The following is a 23,472-nucleotide window of genomic DNA, read 5'->3' as shown; positions in this document are numbered from 1 at the left end:
CCATTGAAAAATTATCGTTACATGTTGTTTTATGTAATGCCACATGGCGGATTCAAATTGGGTGGATTTCCCCACTCCAAATCTAAAAAATCCCCATGCCAAGGGGGTTTTTGATTTTGCACTCCCCAAGTGCAAAATTTTGCACACCATTAAGCCCTTAAATTTGACATTTTCCCCTTATTTTTCCCCAAGTGGAAAAATTTTGCACACTGTTAATGCTCTTATATAGTCAAGTTTAGTTATTTAAAGTTTGGGAGTAGCGCGAAGTATTGACATCCAATAATTGAGATCGAATCACGTCTAATAATCTATATAATTCCTCTTGTGGCTCTTTAAACGCACACATATACACAAAAAACAATAGTCAAGTTGTAAAAAATTCAAATTAATACGAAGTAAAAAAATTAAAACCTTTAATATTTTTTCAAGCTTACACCAATATTCTCTGAATACGTAGTATATAGTAACAATTTCATTAAGATTGTAGTATCAATTACACGTACGAGATTACAAGTATCTCACATTTATATTTCTTTGGAAAAAGGAAAAAAAGAAGAAGATCAGGAAGCATGAAGTGAGGGACTCGCGGCCAGTATACCAAAAAAACATTGCACAAATCACAATATATATAAGGATTCCTTAAGTATCAGTTGGTCCTGCTGCAAAGAGTTGTAATTTCTCCATTAGTGCCAGTAAGAACACTCAAGTTACCTGTACAGGATGCAGCCAAAGAACACTGAAAGAGCAGGTCTAACTCCAAGTAGTCAGCCCTACTCTTGGGGACTAGTTGTACGGAGTAGAAGTAACCTAGCAGATCATCCATGTCACAGCAGACCATCGGACATCAGATAAGACAGATCAAGCAAAGCAACCGCAGGAAGTACCTATTGAAAGTACCACAAGTCCTCAAGAACCGCACAGACCCTCAGGTCTGCGGGGAAACGACCTGCTAGACGACAACATAGATACGTCGTTAAGCAAAAGGACAAACAACAAGTACATCACTAGCGTACACGCGGCAACATCTGAATAGGCCAAAGTACTGAATAGTACGCCTATAAATACTGCCGTCCCCATTCATTTGCGGACACGTTCAATACAAGTACAATTCTTAACCCTCTCTACTTTCTCTCTCTAGAACATTATCTCATTCGCTGACTTAGGCATCGGAGGGGGTTTCCTCGGTTAAACCCCCGAGGTTAGCTTACGTTCGTTCTGTCTGACAGGGCAGCATCACCAAGCAGGGCTCCTCCAGTTCCACACCCGGAACAAGTGGCGCTAGAAGGAGGGGTTTCCCAGACCTTGCTTCTAAAAGACCTACCCTCTCACGCAATGACTGAGTCAAGCGAACCGATAATCCAGCAGATAGAACCACCCTCCTCAAAAAACAACCAGAGAACCACAAATGTACCCTTGCTCGGCATGCCTCAGAGTCTTGGTCCGCCAAGAGAGACACCACAACCCAGAGCTATGGCAACCCCTAGCCAGGGCCAGGGTATCCCAATTCCAACCAGTGCTTCACTAGCACGATTGGGGGCACAGTTCTCACCCGACCAGATGCGCACAGCAATAGAAGTCCTGACATTCCTTACTCAAACAACCCCACAAGCCCAGGTCATGAGAACAGCCCCAGAGGTTGAGGTTGAGCAGAGGAGAAAACGTCCCAGACCCCAGCATAGTCCGAATGTTTGGAGGAGGAATCTGCAGCAGGACATGGAAGGGGCTGATAATCAAGAGTATGAAGCAGAGAGTATCACACCAAGCAGAGCTCAACCCCGGGCAAGGACTGAACAAGCACCCAGTCAAAGACACCACTCCATGTCAGGTATGCCCAATCCCATCCGAGCAGTAGTTAAACCTGATAATTCTCCCTTCTGCGATGAAATACTCTCTGAAAGAATGGAAAAGATAAAAATGCCCACCTGCAAATACTCCGGAAAGACAGACCCAACGAATCACCTCTCTGCCTTTGGGGGACACATGATGCTATATACCAACACAGACTCTATGTGGTGTAAGGTCTTTCCTTCCACTCTAGAGGGGATGGCACAGAGCTGGTTTGGTAAAATACCCAAAGGCACCATAACATCTTTCCGGCAGCTAGCTATCTTGTTTCGCACCCAATACGTGGCAAACATTGCCAGAGAAAGGATGACAGGGGAGCTGATGTCAGTCATCCAGGGGCCTCAGGAATCTCTGAGGGAATACATATCCAGATTCAATATGGAGGCGTCGAATATACCCAAGTTGCAGCAAGAGGTAGCAGTCCTGACCATGATGACTGGTCTGCGGGATGGAGAGTTCAAGAGTTATCTGGGCAGAAAATCATTCACAACCCTGGCAGAGGTACTGGGAAAGGAAAATGAATTTATAAAGAGTGAAGAAATTGGCAGAGCAACCTCACGTCGATATGTGGCAAGTGAGAACAATTACGGTAGTCAGAGCAAAAAAGAGCCATACAAAAAAGAGTACTCAGACAGAAGAGAAAACCCACAGCCAAGAAGAGACTGGCAGGGACCAGGCAGAGGCAAAGGTAACGAGTTTAAAACTGAGAAAAGGGGGAAGTTTAATGAGTATACCCCCTTAGTGGCATCCAGAACTCAAATTTTTGCCATCAGCAAAGAAGACGAGAAGTGGCGGAGACCTCCCAAAATGTACAACAAGTACAGGGACCCAAAAAAGTACTGTGACTTTCACAGAGACCATGGCCACCTCACAGAAGAGTGCACTCATTTGAAGGATAATATCGAAGATCTGATCCGGAGGGGATACTTGACTCAATTCAAAGCAAAAAGCTCGTATAGCAGGACCTATGAGAACAGAGATAATGATAATAGGTCCGACAATAAGAAGGCGGAACCCAAGCAGAGCTACCCAGCAGACCAAAAGAGAATGGGCGACATTTTGGTCATAACAGGAGGGCCAGTTTACGCGGGAACCACTGTTAGCGGGGCCAAGGCCAGTGTGAGCGAATTCAAACACCAGGTTAATTACCATAATTCTGGCAGGTGGCCCGCCCCTCCAAAAATCCCGCAGTGCACTTTCACAGAGGAGGACTGTAAAGGCATAATATACCCCCATGACGACCCCATGGTACTAGCCCTGAATGTAGCAAACAGAAAAATCCACCGTATTCTGATAGACGGAGGTAGCTCTGCGAACATCTTATTCTGGCCTGCTTTCCAAGAGTTGCAAATTGATGAGAAATATGTAAAACCAGTCACTTACCCAGTAATCGGATTCACAGGAGCCACAGTGATACCAGAGGGGATAGTCAGTTTGCCGGTGCAGATTGGCCAAGGGAAGGATATCAAGGATATCATGGTAGACTTCATGATTGTGAAAGTCCCCGCAGCCTACAACGTCATTCTTGGCAGACCATTCATCCATGACGCAGGGGCTGTAGTCTCCACTTATCACCTTACCATGATGTATACGACAAATGATGGCCGCTCAGCCAAGGTAAAAGGCAGTCAGGAGCAGGCCAAGAAGTGCTACCACACTGCGCTAAAACAACCACCCAGACCCCCACCACTGGCAGAAGAAGAACTTCCCCAATCTCGAAAAAGAAAGAGAGCAGAGCGCAAAAAAGACAAGTTGTTAAGCATGGAAAACTTCGAGCATCGGGAGGAAGGTCTGTTGGAACCCACGCCAACTGACGAAACTGAGGAGATAGAATTAGAGGAAGGGTTGACAGACCGGACGGTTCGAATTGGCACAGACGTAGACCTATCCCTCAGAGTGAACCTCATCGGTCTGCTGAGAGAGCACGCAGACATATTTGCTTTCTCAGCGGACGAAATGCCAGGGATTGACCCCAGTGTCATGGTCCATAGACTGAATGTCAGCAGAGAAGTTAGGCCAGTGAAACAGAAGAAAAGAAATTTTTCGACAGAGAAGAATGTTGCCATCCAAGAAGAAATCAACAAATTGCTAGCAGCCAAGTTCATAGAAGAGTGCGATTACCCAGAATGGCTGGCTAACGTTGTGATGGTAAAGAAAGCAAACGGTCAATGGAGGATGTGTGTAGACTTCACGGACCTAAACAAGGCCTGTCCGAAGGACTGTTACCCATTGCCCAGAATAGACCAGCTGGTTGATTCCACCAGTGGACACGCTCTCTTGAGTTTCATGGATGCATTTTCCGGCTACCATCAGATCAGTTTACTCGAATGAGATCGTAAGAAAGCTGCTTTCATCACAGACGCTGGAGTTTATAACTACAAAGCTATGCCATTCGGCCTGAAAAATGCGGGTGCAACCTACCAAAAGCTTGTAGATAAGATATTCGCACAGCAAAAGGGCCGGAATGTGGAAGTATATGTGGATGATTCCATAGTCAAGAGCAAAAAAGAGGCCAATCACATCGCAGACCTGCGAGAAACATTTGCTACGTTGAGACAGTACGGCATGAAACTAAACCCAAAGAAATGTGTGTTCGGTGTTAAGTCAGGAAAGTTCCTGGGATTTCTGGTCAGTGAAAGGGGAATAGATGCCAACCCAGAGAAGGTGGAGGCCATACTCAACTTGCCAGAGCCAAAGAACATACGAGATGTGCAGAGATTAACGGGAAAGATGGCAGCACTCACTCGTTTTATCAGTAAATCCGCAGATAGATCCCTCCCATTTTTTCAGGTACTGAAAGGCAACAAAACATTCAAGTGGGAAGCAGAGCAAAAAAAGGCATTCGCAGAGGTAAAGAATCACCTAAAGAGCCTCCCAACAATAGCCAGACCAGAAGTAGGAGATGTTTTGCAGTTGTACATCTCGGCCTCCAAAAAGACTGTAGCAGCAGCCTTAATAGTGGAAAAGGACAAAGCCCAACAACCAGTATATTTCGTCAGTCACATTCTCAACCCCGCAGAGCAGAGGTACCCACTGATCGAAAAAATGGCCTTCGCAATTATGATAGCTGCCAGGAAGCTGAAACCATACTTCGACGCTCACAAGGTACAAGTATTAACAAATCAGCCTTTGGAGAAATCATTGCGAAGGCTGGATACCTCAGGCAGATTGCTGAAATGGGCGGTAGAACTCTCAGAGTACGATATTGAATACAGGCCAAGAACGACCATAAAGGCACAGGCATTAGCAGACTTCATAGCTGAGGCATCGTACGAAGAAGAAGAAGAACCTCTGGGGACCTGGCAGATATATGTAGATGGCTCAGCCGCAGTAACAGGGTCAGGAGCAGGCATTATAATGACTTCACCAGAAGGTAATGTCTTTGAATATGCCATAAAGTTCAAATTCAAAACCTCAAATAATGAAGCAGAGTACGAAGCAGCGATCGCAGGCATTCAAATGTGCAAGGCAGCGGATGCTAAGAAAATCGTGTTGAAAACAGATTCCCAGTTAGTGGCCAGTCAGTATAAAGGCGAGTATGAAGCTCGAGAACCGTCCATGCAGAGGTATCTGGCACTAATGAAAGAAGCAGTAGCCCAGTTGGAAAGCTTCGAGATCCAATTGGTCCCCAGGGCAGAGAATAGCCAAGCAGATGCTCTCTCAAAATTAGCAAGCTCTTCGCTGCAAGACCTGGAAAGAACAGTGATGGTGGAAGTACAGGAAGAGAAGAGTATCGATAAGAGGCCCATGGTAAATTCCATCAGCACAGAGCCTCAGTGGTACGACAGTATAGTATCATACAAGCTTGGCAGGGGTCTCCCTACAGCAGAGCCAGAACAGAAGAAGATAAAGCGAAATGAACACTGGTTTGTGATCTACCAGGGCAGATTGTACAAAAAATCCTTCTCCCTACCCCTGCTGAGATGCGTCTCAACGGAGGAATCACAGAGAATCATTGAAGAAATTCATGAGGGCATATGCGGTAATCATATTGGGGGTAGAACACTAGCTTTGAAAGCCCTCAGGGCAGGGTACTATTGGCCAACTATGGTGAGTGACTCGCAATCATACGTGAAGAAATGCGACAAATGCCAAAAGTTCGCTCAAGTAATCAATCAGCCCTCAAATGATCTGCAACCAATCGTCAATCCCATACCATTCGCTCAGTGGGGAATGGACATCCTGGGTCCGTTTACAGCCGCGAGTGGAGGAAGAAGATACCTGATCGTGGCAGTGGATTATTTCACCAAATGGATAGAAGCAGAGCCCACAAAAAGCATAACAGCGAAACGAATGAAAGACTTCATCTGGAGAAACATCATCACAAGATTTGGCATCCCAGAAAGTTTGGTCTTTGATCACGGGACACAATTCGATTGCACACCGGTAAAAGATTATTGCGCAGAGCTAAGAATCAAATTTGCTTACGCATCAGTATGCCACCCACAGAGCAATGGACAGGCCGAGGCGGCGAACAAACAGATCCTTGGAGCTCTGCGAAAGAAAATAGAGGATTTTAAGGGTGCATGGGCAGACCTCATACCAGAAATTTTGTGGTCCAATAGAATAACTGAGAAGGAGGCGACAGGAGAAAGTCCCTACAAGTTAGCCTTTGGAGCAGAAGCAGTATTACCGGTGGAGGTTGGCCTGCCCAGTTTCAGAGTGCAGTACTATGATGAAAGCACCAATGAACAACTCATGAGGGAATCATTAGACCTTCTGCCAGAGGTAAGGTTGCTAGCAGAGCTGAGGCTCACAGCAAACAAAGAGAGAATGAGCAGAGCTTACAACAAAAGAGTCAAGCACAGGCCTATGCATGTGGGAGACCTGGTACTTAGACGAACAGCAGCTACAGGAAAGGGCAAGGCAGAGGGGAAATTCACTGCAAATTGGGAAGGACCATACCAGATCACAAGGGAGATAGCCCCTGGCTCATATCATCTTATGACAATGGATGGAAAAGAGCTAAAGAATAGTTGGAACGCCAACATGCTCAAAAAATACTATGTTTAGTACAGATGACCTATACAATGATAAGGCAGGATAAGCCAAAATTATCCCTCTTTGTACTCCTTCTTACAGAATACATATAATAAAATGAGCTTGGCGGTTCCAAGAAAAGATAAAGTGATAAGCAAAGCACGACGTAACTTAGAAATACGTCATGACACACACATCCAACAGATGACTTGACTTGATCACTCAAGTCAGCTGAAGAACAGTGTCATGATGAATTTCTAAGTTAGAATATCGCAGAGAAATTTCTGAGTTTTGCCTTGGCTAAAACCAAGACAATTCAAAATTGGAAACAGCCCAAAAGGCTAGTTAGAATATCGCAGAGCAATTTCTGAGTTTTGCCTTGGCTAAAACCAAGACAATTCAAAATTGGAAACAGCCCAAAAGGCTAGTTAGAATATCGCAGAGCAATTTCTGAGTTTTGCCTTGGCTAAAACCAAGGCAATTCAAAATTGGAAGCAACCCAAGAAAGCCTATTTAAAATACGCAAAACAATTTCCGAGTTTTGGCCTTGACCAAAGCCAAAGCAATTCAAGGTTGAAGGTAGCTCAAAAGGCTAGCTAGAATACCGCACAAATGTCACAGAGCAGTCCCTAAGTTTGCCTTGGCAAAAGCCAAGACAATCCAGAAGGGGAGGTAGTAATAAAACATGCTATAAAGCTTGACTCTGATCAAGGCTAGAACTTCCAAAAGACAAACAAGATATCAAAAATTGGCTAAGTACCTAGCAAAAATACGCATATCAAATGCCGGCGGCTATACCTTCATTAAAAACCAAGGAAATAAACAAAGTACAGCCCTACAAAATGGCTCTGGGCAGTAAATACACCAGCCCAGCTCAAGAATATCTGAGAAGAAAGGCAGAAATAAACTAACTGTAAATTGTTCCAAAAACAGAATGGCACAAACGCCACCACCCAACAGGGCAAACCCTAAATAATATTGTTTAAAAACTAAACTATTACATAACAGGCCCAGTCACACAAGAAGAACAGGGGGATAGCCGCCACACCCATTATTCGTCATTGCCTGCAACATCATCTTCATCTGAGAAAGGCAAATCTCCAGGGTGAGTGTTCTCGACGCAGAAGTCGGGCACATCACTAGGCTCTACGGCATGACCCTCAGCAGCTTCAGCCTCCCGCAGTTCCTTAAGAATGGTAAGGTGCAGGCCAGCAAGCCAGTCCTCTTCGATCAAGCTCCAATCAAACTGCGGATATTTGTGCTTGATTATGAGAGAGGCCGCTTTCTACCCGCCATCATACCTCTGCGTTAGAAGGGCATACTGAGCGTCAGAGCGACAAAATTCTCGCACAGCAGCAGCCACCTCCTTCTGCACAGAAAGGCGAAGTTCTGCCAGCTCATCAGCATGCCTCTGCTCAACAAAGCTTAGCTGCTCCGCCAAATCCTCAGTACGTTTCCTCTCCGCCTCCACCTCCGTCTGAGCTTTAGCTAAATTCTCCCCAGTTAGGCGCAGAGCTACAACCTCACTAGCCAAGTTGTCTCTTTCGACGGATATCGTTTGAACATTGGCATTGGCAATAGTGAGGGAGGAGGATGCTCTTTCGTTTTCCAGGGTCAGGTCTCGGATCTGCCTGTCCTTTTCTTCAAGAAGAGCAAGATGTTCATCATGCTTCCTCTGATAGAAGAAAAAGAAGTCACAGAGCTCCTTCACAGCAACCCCAGCCTGCAAATAATAAAAAAAAAATGGCTAAGTACAAAAACATGCAAAAAATGGCTAAGTATAAAAACAGCATAGATTCAAAAGCTTCTTACCTCTAACACCTTTTGGCAGGCGTTAGCCCCAGGGGTGTAAACACGCTCAAGAGGGCGGTCAGCTGGCAGTGTTAACCCCTTCAACATCCGGTATGCCAACGTTCCGCCTTTCTCTGGGAAGCTGGCATACAAAGACTCGTTAGCTCTAACATCCCAGTGAGGAACGAAGATGTCATCGCTAATCGGCGCAGGGGAGAAACAGGCAGCCAACTCAGGGTTCACCACAGGGCGAACATCAATGGCCTCCTTCTCCAGAAATTCCCCGTTCCTAATATTCACAAAAGCAGGAACAGAAGACTCAGGCAACCTCAGTTGCTCCTCCAAATAAGCAGCAAGAGCAGCAGATGAAGTAGGAAGAGAAGCGGTGCTTTGGTTAGCAGGGGCAGAAGCTTGGGCCTGCTCCTGCGAGCGAGAACCCTCCCCAGTGCAAATGCGCTTACCTGGGCGCTACACAAAAGGGACGTCCTGCTCCTCGGTCACGATCTCCACCTGCTCGGAGATAGAGGAATTCACGACTTGGTCAGGATGAGCAGATTGCAATTGGTCTGCAGCAGTTCGCGTAACGTCAACAGAAACGCTTTCCGTCTCAGGGCGAGGCCGACGTTGGCCCGCAATATTACCCCCTCCCCGTGTGGTCTGACCACGCCGAGCAGAGGCAGATATAGAAGGGGTAGCCCGAGAAACAGGGGCAGAACGTGGCGTTGAGGTGCTCGCCCCAGCGGTTACTCCTGCAGAGCCTCCCCCTCTGCTAGTGCGGCTAGCCACAGAACCCCCACCTCTAGCAGTACGACTAGCAGCAGAACTCCCCCCTCGAACAGTTCGTCGAGAGCTTGCTCTGCGTCCGCCAACAACATCAGCTATGGTACGGTAAGCATTGGCGGGGTCTTCAGCTGGCTCGTTAGTCTGGGGGGTTCCATCAGCAGTTAAACCCAGGGAGCTCATATCAAGGTGTTGACGACCTAGCAGGACAAGGAAACATAAGAAAATGTTATTTAAACCCAGGGAGCTCATATCAAGGGGTTCTATAAAAAAAAAGCTAAGTACAAAACAAACAAAAAAAAAAAAAAAAAAAAAAAAAGAAAGAAAAATGTACCATGAGGATGAGTGTTGCACAAGTGCATAGCGGAAAGAACATCATTCCGCAGAATATACATCGACTGAGGCAGCCAATTCTTAGGGGCACGGCCGACGTCCTTTCCGTTCGCGTCGCGCTTAACTACTGAGTCAAACCACTCATAAGCAGCATCCTCCAAGTTATGACCAACCAAAACCTCCACACCCTCCATCTTGCCATTTGGAGAAACAAAGCTACGAGGCAAAGGAAAGTCAGCGGGAACTCGAAGCCAGAAGAATCGACCCTTCCAATCCCTCTGCCCAGTGGGGTTGCCCAAGCAGGTCATTTTGCCTCGAGCAGTGTAAGTGGTAAACCAACCAATGCTCCCTTCCTTGTTATCACTGCTTCGAATACTGTGCAGTCGTTTGCACAAAGAGAGAGTCTCAGGGAAGCCTTTGAAACGCACCACCCACAAGTAGCAGACCAAAGTCCGTATAGCAAACGGATGAAGCTGCGCCAGGCAGACATTAAAAGCCTTCAAGAATTTGGCCAAGGTTGGATCCAGGGGAAAGCGCAGCCCAAAGTCCAGATGATATGAATACAACCCAATATGACCTGGGGGAGGAGCAGTAATACGAGCATCATCTGCGGGGACAACCAGCTCGTATCCAGGGGGAAAAGCATAAAGCTCCCTTCCAACACCAGGATAATCATGTTGACGAGCTGCTTTGAGCCAATCCGCATCCGGCGCAGCGTTTAAGGGACCATATGAAACTTCAGGAGTTAAATAACTCTCAGTCGAGCCAACGAGCAAATCTTCCTCAACATACAACGGAAACGGTCGGAGAAGCCCCACCTCCTCGAGAATGGGATTCTCAGGATGATGCTCTGCGTCGCCGAAACCACTGCTAGGACCACTTGCCATCGGAGAACGTCTGCGGTAAACATGCAACGACCCATCAGTACTCCCAATAAAAGGCCCGTCTAGTTGATCAAAACTGTCCAACCAAGCTACTTCGGCCAGGGGTTGGATGTCTAGCCCAATAGGGGCATTAGGGGGAGGGTTCAATCGAACCGCACTGGCCAAATGTTCATGGCGCAGTTCTCTAAGACGTTGACGAAAGGCAGGAGTAGGCCCTGACACAACAGGCGTAGCCCTGCCAGCGACGGGAGACACACCCCCAGAGGAAGACCCACTGGAGATAGATATCACCGCAGGCTCAGAACGAGAGATAACATCATGCATAGACTTAGTTCTATTCTCTGCTACTGTCCTAGCCTCTTCATCAGAGGGTAAAGAGACAGAGGAAGGGGAAGAAGGAGAATATGGCTCGGAGGAATCGCTCATATACCCAGGGCTACTAGGGTTGGCACTATCAGAGGTATCAGACATGTTGACTGAAAGAAAAAAGAAGAAAGAAAGAAGAATAAACAAAGGGTAGAAGGAGAAAAGTCAAGGCAAAACGACAGAGAAAAAAGAGCAAAACGACACAAAAATATACATGTAATGTAAAAATAAAAATAAAAAAGAGAAAAGGAAGAAGAAGACGAAAAACTCCAAGAAACGCAGAAATGGCGAAGCCAAAAAACACAAACACTCCCACATTTCATTCAAAGAACACATACCACAAAAAACTCACAAAAACTACTAAAACAGTTGAATGTACATGCAAAACCAAAGAATGCAGCAAAGAAAAAGCAAAAGAATTACCTGGAAAAGAGAAGGGCGAAGAAAGAAGTTCAACAATGGCGGACTAGAAACCCTCGAAGAAAAACACGAACCCAAAAAACCTCGATAATTTCAGAAGAAAACACCACCACCAGCGAATGCGCAATCACCGGAATAATACGAAAACACAAGAAAGCAAAGAACTTGGAGTTAGAGTACTCGGGAAATGGCGAAATTAAGTTCGAAGCAAAGTGAAGTTAGAGGAGAGTAAGAAAATGAAGAAGGTAAGAAAGAGGAGAGAGAAGAAGAAAGTAACTGAAACCCGTATTTAAAAGGAGAAATAAACGGCCAAGATTTGAAGACCCTTCGAGTCACCTACCTGGATGAAGGACACGTGGGGCGCAATAAACCATGACGGTTTATTCTCCTTTCGAACGCTAACTACAGTAAAACCACGACGGTTTAAAAAAAAAAAAAAAAAAAACGTACAGACAATCGCGCAAGTTATGACCGGAAAGAGCAGGTCTAACTCCAAGTAGTCAGCCCTACTCTTGGGGACTAGTTGTACAGGATGCAGCCAAAGAACACTGAAAGAGCAGGTCTAACTCCAAGTAGTCAGCCCTACTCTTGGGGACTAGTTGTACGGAGTAGAAGTAACCTAGCAGATCATCCATGTCACAGGAGACCATCGGACATCAGATAAGACAGATCAAGCAAAGCAACCGCAGGAAGTACCTATTGAAAGTACCACAAGTCCTCAAGAACCGCACAGACCCTCAGGTCTGCGGGAAAACGACCTGCTAGACGACAACATAGATACGTCGTTAAGCAAAAGGACAAACAACAAGTACATCACTAGCGTACACACGGCAACATCTGAATAGGCCAAAGTACTGAATAGTACGCCTATAAATACTGCCGTCCCCATTCATTTGCGGACACGTTCAATACAAGTACAATTCTTAACCCTCTCTACTTTCTCTCTCTAGAACATTATCTCATTCGCTGACTTAGGCATAGGAGGGGGTTTCCTCGGTTAAACCCCCGAGGTTAGCTTACGTTCGTTCTGTCTGACAGGGCAGCATCACCAAGCAGGGCTCCTCCAGTTCCACACCCGGAACATTACCCATCTTAACCATTGCATCAGAGAAATCGGTGAAGAATGTAGAAGAACTCGAACTATAAGACGAGACAAAAGAGTCAGTGGTTCCTGTACCATTCCCATTAAATAATTCTTGGTCGGTATGAAGAACACCCTCTAGGCTTAACAAGTTGGTAAAATATGCATTATCAAACGTTGTTGAACTTGTTCTGTCCAGTGGTGAAAGGTTGTCATCCCCTCCATTACGAGGACAATTTGCTTGCAAAGACGTAGCAAATGTGGAGTTTATGTTAGTCTCGTTATAGATCCGTGTTGGGAAAGTTGTGCATCTTGCTTGCCCAATGGTGTGCGCACCTACAATAACGCATAAAATGTATTTTAGTTTCGATCTATTTAGAGAGTTGATATGTATCCTTAATTTTATCTTTATGCATGTGATGTATGCGTTATATTTTATATGAATATTGTCATTTTATGAAACAAATGTCGTATGTGATAAAGTATAAAACTAATCTTGGGGCTTCAATTCAACCATCATCCTAAACTTTTGGTTGAGTTGGTCCTCTGACAGTATGGAATATGTAGTATGTAGTTATTTATATAAATGAGAAATTGTATATTTTTTTGTTTGAAATGATATTATATACTATTTATCTCATTTAAACAAACTTAACAAGTTAGTAAGGGACTAAGAGTATAATAGGAATTTCATAGACGCACCCAAGCAAAATCAAAAGCCTCGTACTTTCTCTAAAGAATAATGATTGGAATACCTGATAAAGCAACCATTTCTTGAGGAGAAAAGCCTTTGTTCGAAAATGATCTAAGGAGTTCGGTTATGTTGAGGAAAGGGGCAGGAATATCAGAATTAGCTAAAGTTAGACTAGCCGTAGTTGAATCTCTTCTTCCTAATGGTACAGTCCAACTTGGTCCACCAAGCTGAAAATAGGTAACAAAAATTCAGATATTAGAAACGTTAAACAAAACACAAGATATCGTAATACTCCCTATTTCTTTATAATTACTACGTGCAGTACGTAATACTCTATAGCTTATAGGTTAATATATCCCTATTTTTGAGGGATAAATTATTTTTTACCATTCAAAAAAAATCAAATTTTTTTTTATCATCTAAAAAACTAAAACTTATATTTTACCACCTAAAAAATTTTAAACTTGTTTTTCACCAATTAAAAATGGAAAAAGTAGATGAAACCCTTATGTGCACTACAAAAAATTGTACCATTAACGACGGGAAATCCCGTCGCTAAAGGCCAATAATTGTTGATTAATGACGGGATTTCCTGTCGCGAACCTGCCATAAAAAGGGGCTATCGTTAATGGAAAATCTCGTCGTTAACCCGTCATAAAAGACATTTGCGACGGTTATTCCCGTTTTTGTTTGGTTGTTAGCCCCATCGCAATAGGCTTTTGCGACGGGGTTTTTGACCCGTCGTAATTAGGTTGTCGTTAAAGATACAAATTCTTGTAGTGGTGGAAGGCCACAATAACGATAATATAGCTAATATTTTCTTTTCCTCCACGATTTTATGTATTTAACTCATTTATCTTCCCATACTTCATTTTTTTTATGAATTCACTTGATTTTTTCTCTCATTAATTCACAAAATTAACAAAATTCAATGGAAACGAATAGAGGAGGGTGAAACAGTTAAAGAAAATCACATAGTGAGTGTATAAAATTGGAGAAAAATTGAATTAGTAAGCCCCACATAACGATAACATCCTTTTTTTCTGTTTTCAAGTGGTAAAAAATAAATTTTAATTTTTTTAGGTGGTAAAATACAAGTATTAATTTTTAGGTGGTAAAAAAATAATTTTTTGATTTTTTTAGGTGATAAAAAATAATTTGTCCTTTATTTAGTTTCAGCTGATATAATAATTGAAAAACTTAATTACCGCGACCACAGAGTCTCTAGCAGCAACAGCTACAATATCAGCACAAGACACGATCCCAGGACATATATTCTCCACTTGAGATTTTATTGTGTCGATCACATCATAACCCCTCACCGAATTAACATTTGGAATTGCTGTTTTTTCTCCGGTGAAATTTGCAGTGTCGTTAAGCAAAATTGAACCATCACACCCCTGTCATCCACACACACATCAGAATAATCAAATCTCGTATCGTATTTTGATTATTTAAGTGGACAACTTCATTTCCGGAGTTATTGCCAAAGGACCAACTCAACCAAAAATTTAAGTTGATGGTAGAAATCCCAAGATTAGTTTTATACTTTATCACATCCCCTCACATGAAATCCCTTTGGACCACACACACATAGAAAAGTCAAATCTCGTATCATGTTTTGATTATTTAAGTTGACTATTTGGCCTAGAGCTGTCAAAAACTGACCCGACCCGAGAAACCGACCTGAACCGACCTGGATTTTTAAGGACCCGGACCCGACCCGACACCCGAAATTTTGTTAAAATAGGAAACCCGTAACCCGACCGTATCAAACCCGTTAAAACCGACGATCGATTTCGACCCGTTAATGCATGACCCGGACCCGAACCTGATACCCGACCGAAATATAACCGACAACAAAACTGAGTCAGCTTACCCGACCGAAAAATGACCCGAACCGATTCAACACCCGACCCGATGTCAACCCGAAACCGATTATAACCCGATAAAACTTGTTATTGACTCAATTCGTGACAACCCGTTACCTGAATTTACGTGACCTGTTGACAACCCGATTTGTCATTTACCTAACTAAATAATAACTTAAATCAAGTTAATATTATTTTTTATAATTACCTAATCTAGAACAAGTGAAAAGCGTGAAACCAAATTTAACCAAATTTATAAAAGTTAATTATAAGGTTAAAACTTAACTAATCCTGATAGCTATCGTACCCGGTCTTAACCCGTGTCCGATAGTGAACACGACCTGAATTTTAACCGACCCGATAATTATCCGATCCGAACTTGACCCGACTCGTTAATACCCGAACCCGTAATTGTACCCGACTAGGAAAAGACCCGACCCGAACCCGACCTATACCGAAATGGAAAAATAACCTGACATGACCCGATAAATATTCAACCTGACCGAACCCTACCTGAACCCGACTTGCACCCGGTGATAAAAAGACCCGACAAGGACCGACCAGATCATGACCCGAGACCCGAGATAAGCAGACCCGGACCCGACTCGAATAACCGTTTTAACAGCTCTAATTTGGCCCGGCCTGCTTCCAAGTACTACAAGTATTAAACATAAAACATGCACTACAGCTGGATGACCTTTGGACAAGCAAGTTTTTCTTAATAGACTATATATAGAAATTGCATGCTTGAAATAATCGAGGCAATCGACTATAAACTTAACTAATATGTAAGATGAGAGGAAATTACATGCATGAAACATCAACTATCTGTATTTGTAACACATTTTTTAACATATGTAGACTTACAGTAGCAAAGCAGTCATGGAAATGAAGCCGAAGTAAGGATGCTCCCATGCGAGAACCGCTCCCTACCGCAGATTGAACAGCAGATTGGATTGTGGAGAGTACATTTGGACACGTACCCGAATAAAAAGTGGATGATAATTGAGCTGAAACTGCTCCAATTAGTACCAAAAACAAGCAACATTGAAGAATAGAGTTGAAAGGTTTCGATGCGAAAGACGATAAGGAAGACATTTGTACGTACGTGTAAAGGAAAAATGTGTAGTAACAAGCAGCTAAGCAAGAAAATTAACGAGTGTTAAGATTGTGATTTTTTTTAGCTTGATTTGGAATGAGATCGAATGGGTATATGTATATGTATGTGATCGCCTGTAAACTACGTACGTAGTACAAATGAAGCATCCAATTACGAATTATTCTGGTCAAGATTTAATCAATATGTTAGGTTTGCAATAAATGCATCCAAGTTGCGTTAACCATTTGTAGAAGTGATCTAGTGAATAGTAGAGCTGTCAAAACGGTTACTCGAGTCGGGTCTGGGTCTGGTCATCTCGGGTCTCGGGTCATAATCTGGTCGGGTCGTGTTGGGTCATTTTATCACCGGGTACAGGTCGGGTTCAGTCGGGTTCGGTCAGGTTGAAAATTTGTCGGGTCATGTCGGGTTATTTTTTCATTTAGGTATAGGTCGGGTTCGGTTCGAGTTCGGGTCGGGTCTTTTTCTAATCGGGTACAATTACGGGTTCGGTCTTAACGAGTCGGGTCAAGTTCGAATCGGATAATTACCGGGTTGGTTAAAATTCAGGTCGGGGTCACTATAGAACACGGGTTAAGACCGGGTCGATAGCTATCAGAATTAGTCAAGTTTTAAGCTTATAATTAACTTTTATAAATTTAGTTAAATTTGGTTTAACGCTTTTCACTTGTTCAAGATTAGGTAATTATAAAAAATATATTAACTTGATTTAAGTTATTATTTAGTTAGGTCAATGACAAACCGGGTTGTCAACAGGTCGCGTAAATTCGGATAACGGGTTGTCGCGAATTTAGTCAATAACAGGTTTCATCGGGTTATAATCGGTTTCGGGTTGACATCGGGTCGGGTGTTGAATCGGGTTCGGGTCATTTTTCGGTCGGGTAAACTGACTCAGTTTTGTTATCGGTTATATTTCGGTCGGGTATTAGGTTCGGGTCCGGGTCATGCATTAACGGGTCGAAATCGGTCATCGGTTTTAACGGGTTGGATACGGTCGGGTTACGGGTTTCCTATTTTAACAAAATTTCGGGTCTCGGGTCGGATCCGGATCCTTAAAAATACAGGTCGGTTCAGATCGGTTTCTCAGATCGGGTCAGTTTTTGACAGCTCTAGTGAGTAGTGATCAATTCCACGGCCCACGGGTGAATGGGCGATGCCCCACATTTGAGAAATATTGATGTGGCAAGTATTTGCATGTTCTTGGAAAAACACCTTACAAGTTTGTATATCATAGTTATTCTCCTAATGCTGTCTGACATATATTTACTGAACTTCCTCTGATTCTTTATTGTTGTAATTAGAGCTGGCAAAAGCTGATCCAACCCACCAACCCGACCCGAACCCAATCCGTTATTAAAGAGTTGGGTCAAGATTTTTCAACCCGTTTAGTTAAACAGATCAACCCAAGCCAACCCGTTTATTAAATGGGTTGGGTCAGGTTAAAAACCTCAACCCGAAAGCAACCCGCCTAACCCGTTTAATAATTGGATCACAGGTCAACCCGCCAACCTGCCAACCCGCTTAGCCCAACCCACAACCTGTTTAAAAGTAAAAAAAATATATTACTGAACAAGTGAACATCTTAAATTGTTTTTGGGCTATATTTGGTTGAGCTTTAGACTTTAAGGGAAAACCATATATAAGGGAAAACCTCAAAACCCTAGATTCTAGAACTCTCACTCACTCACATCTCTCGTGATTTCCTCTCAGCCTCTCACTCTCTTAATCTCTTACTCTCTCACTCTAAAAACTGAAAAGTGAAAACCCTAATCTCACTCTCAGACAGCGTCGCTCACTCACCGATTGGTCTCCACTCATTGACTCACCCACCGGCCACCGCTCGTTAGTCGGTCTCCATTCAAGTATGTGTTTTTAAAAAAATTTATTTAATTTTTAGAGTAATAAACTAATAACTTACAGTGATTTTTGCTTCTTTAAAGTAATTGTACCTAAACAATTATTTAGGTACAATCATTAGTTAAGGCTGAATGATTTAATTGCTTATATGCACAATTACTTCTTACGAATTAAACAATGTCAAATTAAAAGGGTCTCGCAAATTAGTACAATTATTTAGGTACAATCATTTGTTTAGGTACAATTACTTCTTAATCTGTGCTTCATTAAAGATAAGGCTGAATGAGTTAATTTGTGCTTAGTTTTGGATTAAATAACCGAACAGAATGAGTTGGGGTTTAGAGTTTTGGACTTTTTGGTTTTGCAATATTCTGTGATTTTTTCAAGGTTTACAGAACAAAGAGGACGAATTTTTGGTGATTTATTACTTATGTTTCATTTTTTGTGATTTATTACTTATGTTTCATTTTTGGTTTCATTCCCGTGATCTATTGCTTATGTTTCATTTTTTGTTTATTTTACAGTAGAAAACTTTCAAAACTTTGTAGACCGCTCTGACGATGAAGAACCAGAATCGGGAAAAACAACACCAACTTGTATGTCGATGCCAACGAAAGAGGGTGATGGAGAATTGAAGCACCAAAGGAAGCTCACTTCCGATGTTTGGGCTGATTTCGATTTCCTGGATCGTTGTGAAAATGGAATTAAGTTTGAATTTAGTTTTATGTCGGATTTGGTTTAGTTATGTGTTAAACTTTAATCAGATTTGGTACGTGATGCATAAAGTTAAGCCTTGTGACCTATGACAGGGCATTAATTATATGGAAAATATTGCCCCTTTGACAGATTGAGATATTAAGCAGATTGTCTTAAACAATTAGCAGGTTGTGTTAAAAAAATTAGTAAATAGGTCAGCAGGTTGAAATCAGGTTGACCCGTTCATTTTCAGGCTGGGTTGGGTTGAAAATTTCAACCCGTTTACCTAAACAGGTTGGGTTCAGGTTGAGAAAATTTCAACCCGTTTATAAACATGTCGACCTGATTTCGACCCAACCCGACCAATTGCCAGCCCTAGTTGCAACATACCCCTCTACACGGTATTTAAGAAAGTGGTACTTGAGTTGAGCCATAACCACTATAGTCAAATTATTTACTTCATCTTAGGTGTAAAACTAGTATAGTACCCGTGCGATGCACGATTTATGATATGAATATTGAATTTGCATATCTAAACTTTACTAAACTATAGTTATAGGCAATTATCATCAAAATAGAGCTTATAGATAATATTATTATTGAAACTAATGATGAATAGATTTGTTATTGCCTCATTTCTTGTCTTATTTATTTAACAAACTCAAAAAAAAATAAAAAAAATAATAAGGCTTCATAGATAAATTTATGCTTTTCCCCTTTAACCCATGTCAAACATAAATTTATTCCCATCCGCTCTTTACTTCGATAGTCATACCCACTTAATACTCCCCTACCATTTACATCATTAGCCGATCATTTAATACCCACTCCACCATATACCTTGTTCAGCTAGAGATAACTTTGAAGCGGGGTGGGTTGGTCTCTCAACACCTGTACCTGCCTAAAATTTTCATCCCCATACTCGTCACCACGATAGGTATGATACTCATCTCCGTCCTAATCCCCGTCTCGCGGGCGGAAAATAAAATTAACTCTGCTTCATCACCCGTCCGTGTATCCACACCCGCCTCAAACCAAGCCCTAGACAACTGATCTTGACATTATTTTTTGATAACAAAGTTTTGACTTTTAAAACTTTAAGAGTATGTGACAATTTGTTTGTCTGATTACGTTATACTTTTGACACATGTAACTTATAAATATTTTCCTAATTAAAGCTAATTATGGATAAATTTGTTATTGCCCCATTCAGTGTCTTATTTATTAAAAACAAGAAACAAATAAAGATACATAGACAAAATTATTTTCATTCTCACTCATCACATGTGTCAAACCTAGCCCTAAAAGGATGGACCCAACAATATTTTCTGGTAAGAGATTTTTTAATTTTAAAACTCTATTCTAGAGTATTTGACAACTTGGTTGTCTGATTAGATTATACTTTGGACACATATAACTTAAAGATATTCTCCTAATTAAAACTAATGATGGATAAATTTGTTTTTGTCCCATTTGGTGTGTTGTTTATTACAAATAGAAAACAAATAAGGGTACCTAAACACAATTATTTTCATCCTCATTCATTACATGTGTCAAACCTTGCCGTAGACGGCTGGACTCAACAATATTCTTTTGGTAAGAGAGTTTTTTATTTTAAAACTCTTTTCACAATTTGATTGTCTGATCACACAATACTTTGGACACATATACCTTATAGATATTCCCAAATTAAAATTAATGATGGATAAATTTTTTATTACCCCATTTGGTGTCTTATTTATTAAAAAACGAAAAACAAATAAGGGTACATAAACAAAATTATTTTCATCTATTCAACACATGTGTCAATCATAGTGTTTCTCATCCACCTTTCACTTCGATAGTCACACCTATTTAATCATTTTATATTTACATCATTACCCGATCACTTAACACCTACTCACTATTTCCTTTATTCATCTGTCATGATTTTGAGGTTGGTCGGTGTATCCGTACTTGTACTCGTCTATAATTCTCATCCATATCCCTGTCACTCACAATAGCAAAAATACTCACCCCTGTCAATCTCCTTATTAAAGGGTAAAAAATATAACTCATCCTCGATCTATCACTGACCTGTGTATCCACACACACCTCACACCCACCCCTGGACTAACATTTTTTTTTTGGTAAGAGAGTTTTTAATTTTAAAATTCTACTATAAAGTTTTCTACAAAGCCAATGTCTTATTATAATAATTGAGTAAATAAACAAAAAATTATAATATATAATCTATCCGTCCAAATTTAATCATTGCAATAGTCTTTTCACGGAGTTAGATGCGATAAGTTATTGTAAGCTTATATATTATAATTTAATAGAAAAAATAGGCATGCTGGGAGATAGAGAAATTTCTTTTATAGAATCAAGTATAAGAGCGACAAATCAGAGAGCGATATAGCTCCACATAAATTTCGTTATCCAAAACTGTGCGCAAAGATTTTTCATTAGATTATAATGTAAAATAAAGGCAAATATATTACCCATCAAATAATCAAATACAAATAAACTAATAATATAAAATGAAACTATAAAATTCTTAAAATTGTTTTTCATTTGAAAGATTTAGGAACTATTAAATAAAAGGATACGTCGAAATTTAAAATCCGAGAAAGAAAAAATACAAAGTTGTTAAACAAATTTTTATTCAATGAGCATATTTTACACAACATTGATAAATTCTTCTTCGAATATTAAAGCAAAGGTAAATATTCGTTATACATATCCACAGTCAATATAACACACATATTTTAAATTAAAATGGACAATACATGCAATTGGTCATTAGTAAATTTAAGTTCAATATTTTAATGCATGCTAAGAGATGTTAAAATATTTTAAATAATTAAAAAGATGTTTTGGTCAACCTAGTTAATTTTTTTATTATTATTTTAAACATATTATTGTCATATTGTAAATATATTATTGTGATATTGAAGTGGATTCTTAGTATATTTTTTAGTTAATAATCTTGGTGTATACACAGGACATTCCAAGAATTAGCCATTGTCGATCAACAATTAACATTTTTAATATTAGAACTATGAAATAATGCATTTGCCATTAATTAGCCATTATCGATCAATTGTTAGCATTTTTTTCACAACAATCTCATACTCTATTCCAATACCACTTATTATTAGTATATTATGAGTAAGGATTCATATAATATGTTATTAGTATATCCGAACTTAAAACATTGATTTTCTCTCTTTTAGTATATTATATAGATAGATAGATAGATAAAGATTATAAAATAAAATATAACAACAAACCTTTACTACGTAGTATAACTGTATAAGATACAACCATTATAAACTTAGAAATTTCAAAATCAATTTTCCCCTACCACCCCCAAATAGGATATAAACCCTTATAAGATATATCCACAATCTTATTCATCTACATTTAAATAAAACTTAATATAAAGTTCAAATTGTGATTTGCACGTCTAATTCCGAGTAAAGTGAATATTCAGTAATTGTGTTTCAATTGTAAAAGTGGTGATTCAAATTCGCACGTCAAATTCCAGCAAAGTGAATATCCAATAATTGTGTTTCCATTTTTTTTTTTTTTGATATAGGATAAAGATACAAGTGAAAAAGAAAACTAACTAATTAACTATCAGGAGTAACACCAAATGGTGTAACGAATTGCAGTCCTATATTTTTTTGTTTTGTGTTTCCATTGTTGTATCCTATAGGGTTGTGTTAGCGTGAGAATAGCAAAAGTCGATATATTTTTAATTATGATTTCATAGTAATTCCTAAATCTATCTATTCTATTACATTATACTAAAATTTTAAAATAGACGTACATTAGGATTTAGGAGTGACTACGTCACTTTCCGGTGTGAAATTTTCCTGCCAAAAACTTTTATCCTAATAAATCTTTGCCATTTATTTTCTATCCCTTTTTATTTACCATTTATACATGGAAAAAATATATTCTTTTGTATATAATGGAAATACTATATGACACTTAATAATAATTTGCTAAAAATGATTTTTTTTTTTTAATATTTTAGTCAAATCGTTCGTATTAGATGATTATAAATTAGTATCTTCAAGATTTCTTGGTAAATAAATATTTCAGTGAAATATATTACTAAAAAAAGTAGTTAAATAGTTTAAATATCCGTGCATACACGGGACCTGATCTAATTTTAGTAAAGTTAGAGCTTTATATTTAGCCTATGCATAAAAGTATGTATATTTTTTATTATGATTCCATAGTTGCAGACTAAATTGTAGCATTATAGAGTTTTATATTTTTCCATTCTCAATTCTCACGCATACTCAGATTTACTTTTGGAGAAATTTTTACTGAAATAAGTATATCCCAAGATATTTTGACACAGTTAGATATGCACTATTTAAAATTTGCTTTACTATAAATTTCTAAAGTACCAATGACATGTTTAATTGTCTAGTATAATTGCAGCTTGACATGCACTTTATGAAAATCCCTACACCAAACATAGACGCACCACACACATTTACAACCACTATACAGTAGTTTAATATCAATATCATGCCCTAATATAAAATTCATCAAATTTTATGATATTATAATGATATTATAACATCTAAAATTACAAGCGAAAGATTATGCATGTATTAATTTGAACCTAATATAATTAAGCATGTAATCAAACTATTTTTGGAAGTAATTATCACGCATAGCAGTGAACATATGTGATGTATATTTATTTATGTTATTAGATCCTTTATTTTTATTTTAAATTTAATTTATTT

The 23,472-nt window shown here is 40.3% G+C and overlaps 3 protein-coding genes across 3 annotated transcripts; all 3 read right to left on the bottom strand.

Annotated features, from left to right (window-relative positions):
* Window positions 1-8,110: 8,110 nt before the first annotated feature.
* Window positions 8,111-9,080, bottom strand: LOC130460918 (uncharacterized). Its single transcript, XM_056828732.1, has 2 exons — window positions 8,638-9,080; window positions 8,111-8,548 (listed from the first exon to the last, which is right to left on the bottom strand). The coding sequence occupies exons 1-2, from the start codon at window positions 8,722-8,724 to the stop codon at window positions 8,111-8,113; spliced, it is 525 nt and encodes a 174-aa protein (XP_056684710.1). The 5' UTR covers window positions 8,725-9,080.
* Window positions 8,869-10,631, bottom strand: LOC130460917 (uncharacterized). The gene is made up of 2 exons (XM_056828730.1): window positions 9,731-10,631; window positions 8,869-9,596 (listed from the first exon to the last, which is right to left on the bottom strand). The coding sequence occupies exons 1-2, from the start codon at window positions 10,614-10,616 to the stop codon at window positions 9,085-9,087; spliced, it is 1,398 nt and encodes a 465-aa protein (XP_056684708.1). The 5' UTR covers window positions 10,617-10,631; the 3' UTR covers window positions 8,869-9,084.
* A 1,029-nt stretch (window positions 10,632-11,660) lies between these two features.
* On the bottom strand, window positions 11,661-16,221 carry LOC110805573 (cationic peroxidase 1-like). Its single transcript, XM_056828731.1, has 5 exons — window positions 15,913-16,221; window positions 14,383-14,574; window positions 13,236-13,401; window positions 11,850-12,816; window positions 11,661-11,801 (listed from the first exon to the last, which is right to left on the bottom strand). The coding sequence occupies exons 1-4, from the start codon at window positions 16,141-16,143 to the stop codon at window positions 12,416-12,418; spliced, it is 990 nt and encodes a 329-aa protein (XP_056684709.1). The 5' UTR covers window positions 16,144-16,221; the 3' UTR covers window positions 11,661-11,801; window positions 11,850-12,415.
* Window positions 16,222-23,472: the final 7,251 nt, after the last annotated feature.

This window comes from Spinacia oleracea, chromosome 5 (genome assembly GCF_020520425.1).
Source record: "Spinacia oleracea cultivar Varoflay chromosome 5, BTI_SOV_V1, whole genome shotgun sequence".
In the NCBI taxonomy this organism is placed as follows: Eukaryota; Viridiplantae; Streptophyta; class Magnoliopsida; order Caryophyllales; family Amaranthaceae; genus Spinacia; species Spinacia oleracea.
The sequence above is the reverse complement of the archived record's forward strand: the minus strand, read 5'-3'. Positions and strand labels throughout refer to the sequence as shown.